This window comes from Gossypium hirsutum, chromosome A09, assembly GCF_007990345.1.
Source record: "Gossypium hirsutum isolate 1008001.06 chromosome A09, Gossypium_hirsutum_v2.1, whole genome shotgun sequence".
Lineage (NCBI taxonomy): Eukaryota > Viridiplantae > Streptophyta > Magnoliopsida > Malvales > Malvaceae > Gossypium > Gossypium hirsutum.
Genome location: NC_053432.1, coordinates 51,484,200 through 51,495,663, shown reverse-complemented (window position 1 = coordinate 51,495,663; position 11,464 = coordinate 51,484,200). Strand labels below are relative to the sequence as shown.

General features: G+C 31.3%; 1 protein-coding gene across 1 annotated transcript; it reads left to right on the top strand.

Moving 5' to 3' along the window:
- Positions 1-6,372: 6,372 nt before the first annotated feature.
- Positions 6,373-9,105, top strand: LOC107888871 (stem-specific protein TSJT1). Its single transcript, XM_016813119.2, has 5 exons — positions 6,373-6,736; positions 8,024-8,264; positions 8,374-8,494; positions 8,583-8,692; positions 8,776-9,105. Exons 1-5 carry the CDS (start codon positions 6,534-6,536, stop codon positions 8,809-8,811), a joined length of 711 nt encoding a protein of 236 aa, XP_016668608.1. The 5' UTR covers positions 6,373-6,533; the 3' UTR covers positions 8,812-9,105.
- Positions 9,106-11,464: the final 2,359 nt, after the last annotated feature.

Here is an 11,464-nt window from a genome sequence, read left to right as displayed (position 1 = left end):
TACTTTTGTGTGTATATAGATATGATATATATTGACAAAATACTATATTTTCTTCGTAAAAGATAAATTATTTACTAAATTGAAATAAAACTAAGAAAATAGTATGGATTATAATATTTTATTGATTGATGAGGATGAGCTTTAGCTTCGTGACCAACAAAATGTTGAAATCCTTCAAAACAAATCAAATAATGAAATTTAAACAACTCAGATGGGTTTTTTTTTATATATTTTAAATTATTTATTATAATACATTTGTATGAAGTTGTTTTTTAGAATATACATAGGTATCGAGTTCTGTGATGTGTGTTGCGCTGTCAAGTTTTTCATGCCACCTTGGAATCAAAGTAATTATTTTGAAATAATTACAACACCTTAAACTCAACGAGGTTAAGTACGTTTTAAAATTTGTTTTAAAATATTTAAATTTTAAACTATATAATTCAATTTTTTTAACAGTTGTGGATAATATTTAAACGCAATGAGACATATGTAGGTGTTAAGTTCTTTGTTAAAATGTATATATATAATTTGTAACTGTAACACCTTTAACCCGTACATGTCACTGGAACAGGGTTACGGAGTATTACCAGAATTTACAAAATAATTACAGATAAATCGAATCAAAATACTATTCATAACTAACTTCAACCATATTGACCATTATTTGGGCCTTTGAGGTTCACTATGAACATTGGAATCGAATCGGGATTAAATCGGAAACTCTGAGAAATTTTCGTGATTTTATAAAATTTTTCTTATAAACAGTACCTACACTCTCGTGTGGTATAGGGACACGCCCGTGTGAACGGGCCGTGTGGCTACACACACTCATGTCCCGAACCCGTGTAACTCTCTGATTTATAAGGCTTGAAGAAATTGAAATCACACGGCCAAGTCACACGCCGGTGTGCTAGGTCGTGTGGTTAATTTAATTTTCATAAATTAAGTGCAGTTTTCACACAGCCATGTAGCACGCCCGTGTCACCCACACGGCTAGACACATTCCCGTGTCTCTGCCTGTGTGCTCAATTCTGAACATTCTGTTTCTCATTTTTAAGGTGCAGGAAACACATGGTCAAAACACATGTCCATATATATACCAGGCCGTGTGTCATACACGGTCAAGACACGCGCCCGTGTGTCTACCCGTGTGGACAAAAATAGGTCATTTTAAGGCCATTTTTCTCACCCTTTACACATTCAACCTGTATTCAATACTTTCATATACCAATATACTCCAAATCAACAACCAATTCAAGTCAATAACTCATATGGTAAGCCAAATTTATAACTACACTACTTATTTATATAAACTTACTATGTTATTTCATTCAATAACTATCATTATATACTAATAAATACAAACACATGAACTAAATTATATGCATGAAAGTCACTCATAACCATATTTCAAGTTTACTTTCATTTAATTCCATTCTATATATGCCATATAAACCTTAAGTTACAATACAAAATCTACCAGTGAAATCTGGATAGTGTGACCCGATGTGATGATTCGATCCTCCGAACTCTTGTTAATCTACAAAGAACATTAACATACAAAAGTAAGCTTATGAAAGCTTAGTAAGCCCATCGGCTCAAAACATAAATCTTACTGAATTACAACAATTATTCAAATAACAAATTTTTTAATAAAATTTCCTATCATATACAATTTCAAAAGATGAATTCACTTGATTGAGCTTAATATTAATATCTAATTGATTTCAACATTTAAATTCAATAACACTTACCAATGCTTATCAAATTAAGGAACATCTTACTAAATTGAGTACGTCGATAGCTTGAGGCCACATTCCACTTTGGTCTTGCACACATTTTACCATGGCTTTGCCATGGTCACACACTTTATCACATTGCCATAGCTTAACTATGGTCTTACACTTGCACATATATATATATATAATTGCCATGATTCAATCATGGTCTTACGTTCACTTTCACAGTGCTATAGCTCCTTTATAGTCTCACATTTCACACTTTTCCATGGTTTAACCATGGTCTTATCCGTCAATTCATCACTGATTACTAAATGAACGTACTCAATCATACGTTTCCCTTAATTTGAACTTTCAATTTGATTTCCACATCATTATAATTATCATAATTCAATAGCAAAAATATAAATTATAAATTTTGTATCTATAACAAAATTAACATAAGAATTCAGCCATATGAACTTACCTGAACCAATTTGTAGAATTTGTGGAAATTCAGGAATTAATCCGTCTCTTTATCTTTTCCGCTTTTATCTTCGGATTCTTGATCTAAAATTTAAAAATTTTCATTTATTAGTATCAAATTCAATTCTAATTCACTTCACAATTTATTCCCTTCAATTTTAAAAATTACATTTTTACCCTAAATTTTACAATTTTTACAATTTAGTCCTTGCTCAATTAACCCATCGATTGAACAAATTTTTCCTTAATTAACACTTTATTATATCATTTTAAACCACTATATACCCTTTGGAATTCAGAATTTCAACATCCCAATTCTAAACTTTTACACAATTAGGTCCTAAAAACTAATTTCCACTAAAATCACTTAATAAATTCATCATATAATGAATTAAAAGCTTCAAATCCATGATAATTCATCTTAAACATACATCACTTATCCATGGAAACTTTCAATTTCACTTATAGAATCAAAAACTAATGAGTTCAATAGTTGGACCTAATTGTAAAAGTCACAGAAACATAAAACTTACAAAGAAAAAAAAGAAAGAATTGAACTCACTTGGTGCAAAAATATGAAAAAACCAGCTTAGGAGACCTTCTGTGGCGTTTTTGCTGATAGTTTTAGAAGAAAATCTCTAGAATTCTCATGAAAATTAAGTTTTTAAGCTTAATTTTACAAATATTCCAATTTTACCCCTTGTTCACATTGTTTCTTTACTAGTTCCCATACCCAAAACGTCCAGCCCTTATACTTTTAGGTCCAATTTCCTTTTAAATCCTTCCTTCTTTATCACTTGAGCAATTTAATTATTCTAGTAAGTTTTGCACCTTTTATAATTTAGTCATTTTCAATTAATTAACCCTCAAAATGTTAAAATTTTCTAACGAAACTTTAATACTAAATCAATGACACTCCATAAATATTTATAAAAATATTTATGGCTCGGTTTTATAAATTTGAGGTCTCGATACCTCATTTTTTACTCTCTTGACCTAAGAAATTCTTTTAATTCACAAAATTCTCTAATTCAAATATATTTCTAAATTCACACTTAACTCATAATTATTGATTACTAAATTTTTAAACTTAATTATCAGATTTAGTGATCTCGAATCAATGTTTCCAAACACAACTGAAATTTAGGCTGTTACAGTAACTAATTATTTGAATGATAAATGGAAATTGTAAAGCAACTCAGCACTTATGGGTATCAAGGTTATCTTAAAGACACTAATAAAATCATAGCTTCAAATCCTAAAATTACCCCATTCAACTTCTTAGATTTTCATAGAAAGCGCAAAGCATTCATTCTTTGTATTTTATATTATCCTAGGCACCAAGTATTTCTTAATTCTATTTTCTACTCATGCTATAATGGTTTCTCACTTATTGAAATATGAAGAATAATAAGTTTCTAAAATGTAGCAACATTGAAATATTCTTTTGTGGCTTAAGGTTGCAATAATAAGAGAAGAAATATATCTGACAATAGAATAATTTCTCAATTAATAGAAATCAAGTTCTATCACACTACCCAAATTCATGTTGACATTTATATATGCTTTGATTGAGCAATGAAGACTTAAGACCTAAACATTTCATTAGCCATAGCAAAGTGATAACAACGTTGGAAGATATAGCGTTGCTAACGGGACTTATACTGAATGGGCATCTAGTAATAGGAAGTTTTTAGCATAATCTAAGGAGGTCCTTTATCAACCATTTGAAAATAGGTATCAACCTTAAGTCTGATTTTCAAGGGCATCAAATTAAGTTAGCATGGTCGAAGACAAGCTTCGAGCATTTCTCATAGAATCCACCACGTAAAGTTTTTTAACATCGTACTAGAGCTTACATTCTTTGGTTGGTCGTAGGTATGTTGGCGTCAAAAAAGTTGGGCAACTTAAGTCATACTATATATCTTTTATTGTTATCTAATATCATAACAGTTTGCAGATATAGCTAGGGTCTACTATTTTAGCATATTCTTATACAAAATGCTACGTAAAGTGTGTAGAATAAGGGACAAAGAAGTGAATGATTTCCTTGTTATTTGACAATCATAGGGTTGTTATTGACTTCCATGAATTACACCTATCCCCTATTAGAACCTAAAATTCCCTCTTATTAGAAAGTAAAATTAGAAGAAAATGTTATAAAGTCTATTGCATTCTAAATGTTTCATGCTTCCAGGCATTGTGATATACAACATACTGGAAAGAAGAAATCTTAACAATACGAGCATTTATTTATGTGAATCAAATGATTCAATAATTTGTGTTTTATATTGTCCAATGTATTTACTTGAATTAATATGACCTCATAATGAAACCTAAATGCAATACTATTATTATTATTATTATTATTATTATTATTATTTTGCAATTTGTGTGGATGTTGAACCAAAAAAACTTCCTCAAATTTAGAGAACATGAATAACTATCATCCCATAGATTTGCATTTTGGGACGGAGCATAATCAAGCCATTAGATTTTTCGGGCACAACGCACATTGGGTCAATATTTTTTAACATAGGCCACAGATTGCACTGATCGACGATGATCATTTTGCAGCATCGACAATTTATAAAGAATGGTTTATGGCCAACGGTAAATCATATTTGTATCAGTTGGAACAAGCTCCTATACATCATATTCAACATCCAATTTTAAGTTCAAAAATACTGTCAAGGTTGAGTTTGAGCTTGAGATAGAGGAAGAGGTATTCCTACTGAAGTTGCCTTGACTATCATATTTGTTGAACCTAACGAAGGTCTAGACTTTTTAGATGTAGAGGTCAATCTTAGATTTTCCCAGATCATAGATGAAAATCCAATGCTCCAACTAGATGGGCAATGATTTTTTTTTGTTATTTTGTTGTAATACTTCAACTAGATAATTGTATGATTAAAAGTATTCTTCATGTCAATTTTACGTTCTCTATACTATTAATTAAATCCCTGATTGAGTTGGTGTCACAAGTTAATTGGGTACCAACTCAGTTAGGGAAATTACTAAAATATATATTTGTATTTAAAATAAGTTATATTATTTGAGGATACTTTAGTCTTTTTAATTAAAAATATATATAGATAGGGTGAACCTATGTCAATTGCATTAGTAAAACCTTAAATATATCACTTAACTTTAAACTCTATTTTGATTTATATATATTAAGTTTATTATGCATATTTTATTACCTTCATCAATTGATTTTTTTTTTAAAACATATTTTTATGCTCTAAATATGTGTAATAAAATTTCTAGTATTAAAATTAATTATTTCCAAGTTTGTGAGCACCCCTATTGTACTCTTTCTAGAGATACTCTTTTATTCTAAGTGGATTAATGTGAAATTTATGAACTGATTGGATTTTGAGTAAAAGTATCATTGAGGTTTTTGTAGTAGGAGTCAGATTGAATTTTGCCTCTTTTACTCAAAAAAATAGGTAAATTAGCCTCTGTATGTTAGATCAAAGAGCAAACATGTCATTATGTTAAAAATTTCATCCATTTATTATATTAAAAACTAATTTTTGTACGTCAGCATGATATACACGTGACACACCACATGTGGTATTTAGTTATTCCGTCAAACACACTGATTTTAATAGTACAAATAGATGACATTTTACTATAAAGGACTAATACTTTCTTTAATTTAATGTATACTAATTAATTTTTTTAATTTTTAAATAAAATATAATTTAACTCCTAATTCATGGATTTGTAAGATATTTTTACCTCAGATTTTGTAAGCCCTAATATCGTTGATATTTTATTTTCTTAATTACTCCATAATTACCGAAATTAAGAACATTTTTGTGACGTTAATGACACTTAAGAGTCTTTTCTTAATTAAACTACACATTATTTTAATAGTAACCAAAACGATCAGCTGCTAATTTACAAAGATGACCTTCGCGTGGACCCCATGGCCCTCGTCTCAGTACGTCAGCATCCAAGCTCAAAAATCATCGCCCATATTGTGGGACCCACTATCACGTGCCACTTCCTCCTCCTGGACTATTAATTTATCCTCCCATTTAAATAATCACAAAACGACAGAATGAAAAAAAAAAGTGAAAAAACTATAATAAAAAAAAATCCACCGATCTAGATTTACAATAATACCCTCATCACATATATTTTTCCCTATAAATGGAATTGCCCTCCCTGCCCTTTTTTCATTCCTATATTCGAGCTTTCCAATACAAAGCTTCATATTATCTTTTTTAGTTCCGACAAAAGAAAACGAAAAAAATAGAAGAAATACAATCGTTTTCTTTTTGAAGTCGGGTTTTAGTTTTTGGGGAGAAAAAAATGTTGGGAGTATTTAGCAGTGCGATAGTGTCTCCGCCGGACGAGCTGGTGGCGGCCGGTTGCCGAACTCCATCACCTAAGATAACGGCGGATGCTCTGGTGAAACGGTTCCTTGAGACGAACTCCTCCGGCGTGTCCATGCAGATCGGAGACCATGTCCAATTCGCTTATTCTCACCATAAAGAGTCTCCTTTACGGCCCAGGTAAAAAAAAATCATATATGGTATTGGCTGTTGGATGATCTCAATCGTTGAAAATTAATTATGAATTCAAACTTCAGTTGATCATCGAGTGCTTTCGAACGAACCTAGGAATTACTATAATTTGTTTAATCGAATAATTTACGATTTTTTGGCGGATGATTTTTTTTATTATCATAAATCATAAAAAAAGACTGAAAAAAGGATAAGAAACGATAAAAAGAAAAAATAACTTGACCGTTTCTCTTAAAGAAATAAACAGGCAATCAGAAGTTCGAATCTGACGTGAGATGGAAGTATTTAATGTGTGAATAAAGATTTAAAATGTTTTCTTAATTTCTTTTTCTGCGGAAATGGAGAGAGAGAGAGGCTGTGATTTCACAATCTCGTTTGATGTTTGAATCCAATAAAAAAGATTCCGACCAGATCTGTCATTGATCAATCAATCAAGCGGCTATACTTCACTTAACAATAAACGTGTCTAACATCCAGGAAACTCATGCTTTGTTCTTATCACTACTGACTTTTCATAAAGTAAAAAGGCTCAATTATTACAAGGTGCATTAGTTGGGATTTCCAAGTTAGGGCAGTCCATTTACGTGAATTAGGATTGCCTAATTTGAATTTTAGGACCCACATTCCTCCCAAGTCGACACTTCATATTTTTCTTAGTTTTTATTTTTCATAATTATTTTAATATACTTTTTATTTACATAATTTTGTACTATCCATATAATTTATCTTTTTCCTATTCTGACATGTAATCACTTTCAAGCCAACTTAAAGACCATATAGATTAGGCCGATGAGATTGAACTGTTTTTTCCATTAACCAAAAATCGGGTTTTTTTCTTTAAACTTACGTATATTTTGGAATTTAGTATATTCAACTTTTTTTAAAAAAAATAGTTCTAAAATATTTTTGAAAAAGAAAAAAAACAGTTTTGTTCAACGCAGCGAACACTGTAAGTAGAAATTTCTCATTACTCTTCCCCAAAACATGAATCCCAACATCAAAGTTTCAAAAAGAAACCCTCTTGGAGTCTTTGTTTCAATTGTATAAATGGATTCGAATAATTTATTTTTGCTATGTTTGAAAATATGAATTTTGATATTCTGATTTTTTTTTATATATAAATTATTCCGATGATATTTGAGTTTAGATGAATAACTCGATTCTGATGATATTTGAGTTTGAATAAATAACTCGACCGAGTAAAAACTTTGTTTTTAGTTAATTAAACATGCCATATCACACGGATATAAATTATTGGGCATTGGTAAATGGCAGATCATTTGCTGTGAAAGATGAAATCTTCTGCTTGTTTGAGGGAGCCCTTGATAACTTGGGGAGTTTAAAGCAGCAATATGGTCTGGCAAAGTCGGCAAATGAAGTGATTTTGGTCATTGAAGCTTACAAGGCCCTTCGTGACCGAGCACCTTATCCTCCAAACCATGTGGTTGGCCATCTAATTGGGAGCTTTGCTTTCATTGTCTTTGACAAATCCACCTCCACTTTGTTTGTGGCTTCTGTAAGTATTAAAATAGGTCTCACCTACTTTTTAAAAAAATGGTATTATTGACTTTAAGTGCTTGCTTGGTTGGTGTATAACAACAAGTGAGGTGGAATGATATTGACAGGATCAATTTGGTAAGGTTCCTCTCTATTGGGGAATCACCGCCGACGGATATGTGGCCTTTGCTGATAATGCTGAATTGCTGAAAGGTGCCTGTGGCAAATCTCTTGCTTCTTTTCCTCAAGGTGCATTCCCCTTATACAGTTTTACTGATGTTTTTTTAAAGTGGAATCGTGAACTTGAATTGAGGAGCTTCATATTTCAATTATGCAGGCTGTTTCTACTCCACAGCAGTAGGAGGATTAAGAAGCTATGAGAATCCTAAGAACAAGATCACTGCAGTGCCTGCTGAAGAAGAGGAGATATGGGGTGCTAAATTCAAGGTAAAAAATGATTATGTTCATTTTAACCAGCTGTAAATAATATCTTTAATCAATCATTGCTTAAGTTTGGTTTGGGGTTTCAGGTGGAAGGGCCAACAGTTGTTGCTGCCACAGAGTAGTCCTTTGCTTTCTCCTTCTAAATCTATGGATCCATGGGAATATAGGAGCTGCAAATGCATAGCATATGGATCAGTCTCCATGTGAATAACTGAGTCCCAGTACTTGTAGAATGGGAAATGAAAAGAAGAAAAAAAAAAAGAAGAAAAAGAACTGTTTGGTTATGAGAAATGGCAGTAACTTTCTGTTTAGGTAGCTTTATGTTAAAACTAGCTTTTATTCCTGTTTCGTCCTTTGTACATCATAATGTCAGCTTCAACTTCTAGTCTAATAAAAGCTTGTTTGAGGGTCCCAAATTTCATCTAATAGCTCGAGTAAGTTCCGACCGACAGTAATTATAATAATAATCAATTTTATACGAATAGGCCAGGCGAAGAAACTAATCCGATCATGGTTCTCAATTCGACCAATGAAATTTTAGAAAAGAAACCATAAGATTTAGTGTTCAATAAAAGAAAAGAATAAAAGGAAAGAATAAATATTTTAACTTGAATAAAATGAGTTTAATATGAGTTCAAATTGTGTTTGATGAAACTGAGAAATGGGTTGAAGTTAAGGGTAAAGTTGCAGGTTAGAGATGTCACCACACAAAACCCTAGCCCTAGTTCCTTGCTATTTTAGATTTTTAGTGTTTTATCCATTTTGTTTTAAAATTTATAGATTTTTTTTGGGTTGGGTCAATGGTTCGTTGGGTTGGATTAATTGTTTAGATTAAGTTTTATTATACATAAATGTTACATGATCATTTTGTCTTAATTATTTGGAGTTTAAATCCTATCATGTATGGGTAATTTCAAATTTATTTTAGTTTAGGTCTGAAGATATTTCGATTTTTAGTTTATTGTGCTTTATATTGAGTTGATTCTAGTTCAAGTTGATAAGACATATATTATTTGTGATTTGTACTTAAACTTGTGATTGTACCTGGAAATGTACTTGTATCACCAAAAACTATATAAATATAAATCAAATTTAAAGATAAAATAAAGTCTCAAGGCTCAATTTCAAACTCATGGATGTGATAGACTTACACTATCTCCAGACCTAACAACAAGGTCAAAGGCCAAGAAGTCTAAAGTTGGAATACTACGAAACTTTCAAGATGAAGCCCTAAGAGGATATTAATGAGATGTCCGATCGATTTACAATCATCATAAATGGATTGGTGTCTTATAAAAAGATTTATCCAAATGAAGAGGTGGTAAGGAAGATGCTTCAAAGCTTACCTAAATCATGGGAAGCCAATGTGACTATAATTAAAAAAGCAAAGAATTAAGAAATATTGATTTTGGATGAGCTCATCGGTTCTTTCCTTACATATGAGATGAGATTCAACGAAGGGGCTAAAGAAGAAAAAGTTATGAAGAAGAAGGTTGATATTGCTCTAAAATTCACCACAAATGAATATAGTGAATCAAGTGAAGAGGTGAATGAAGACAAAAAGATGGAGATTTTTACTAGGAGATTCAAGAGGTTCATGACATCCAATAAAGGAAAAAGATTACAAAAGATTGAGGAATTGAAGTTTGAGTCTACCTGTAATAGCCCGATTTTGGGCCTAGTCGGAACAGTAGTTTTGGAACCACTAACTCGAGGCCGGAGAAATTATTTTTTAATATTATTTTATGTGTTATAGTATGATTATATGAGTGCATGAAAATTTTAGTGAAATAATTTTCGCGATTGTTTGCTTAATATAAAAAAAAAGACTAAATCGCATCAAGTGCAAAAGATTTGTTTTACTAGCTAAAAGTGTTAAATGGCTATGAGGCATTAAATTAAAAGTCCTTATTGAATAAATAGACCCCAAAGTTATTAGTGGTTGAACAGGGAGACAAAGAAATTGAAAAGTCAAAGGTTGGTGGCATTAGGTGACTTATTTGGTAATAAAATTAAACAAAAAGAAAAAGGCCATCATTTTCCTTCTCCATCCACCGAAATTTTCAGCCAACATAGGAGTTTTGAGAGCTCAAAATTTTAGTCACTCTTCAATCTTGCAAGTAAGTGATTTTGATGGCCTTTCTTGATAATTTTTGTACTTTTGGGACCCTTGTAGCATAAGCTAACTAATGGGGGGCTATTTTGTAAATGGTTGAAAGTTTAGGGTTTTTCTATGAAAGCTTTTGTGTTGTTTTCTGAAATATTATGGAAGAAAATGAGTTATGGTTGTTAAATAAACAACTTTTGTGAAGTAGTTTTCATGAAAACCCTAACTAAGGACTATTTTGTATAAGTTATAAATTATGTAGTAAATGTGTGAAATAATTGGAATTGTGGGCTAGGCTTGGTTAGTGAGAAAATTTGATGAAAATTGATTTACGAGCCTAGGGGTAAAATTGTAATTTTGTGAAAGTTTAGGGGTAAAATGGTCATTTAGCCAAAATATGGTTTGTAATTAAATTAGTGAATTTTATCATTATAGATCAAGAAATACGAAATCTGGACTTAGACCGGGAGAGAACCAAGCTAGTGGACTAAATCAAACTAGTTGCCCATATTTTGCATACCGAGGTAAGTTCGTGTGTAAACAATGTACCTTATATTATGCAATTAATAATCGATTGAATGAGTTATTTAATTAATGTTACAAATATGTCCAAAGGAACTTGATGTGATAAATTCTCAGTTGAACCCTAGGAATATTAGGATACCGAG

Excerpts from the sequence above, each read along its gene's own strand:
- LOC107888871 (XM_016813119.2), top strand. The coding sequence starts at position 6,534 with ATGTTGGGAGTATTTAGCAGTGCGATAGTGTCTCCGCCGGACGAGCTG. Across the intron at positions 8,265-8,373 it reads CCACTTTGTTTGTGGCTTCT|GATCAATTTGGTAAGGTTCC; the intron begins GTAAGTATTAAA and ends TGATATTGACAG. Across the intron at positions 8,495-8,582 it reads TCTTGCTTCTTTTCCTCAAG|GCTGTTTCTACTCCACAGCA; the intron begins GTGCATTCCCCT and ends TCAATTATGCAG.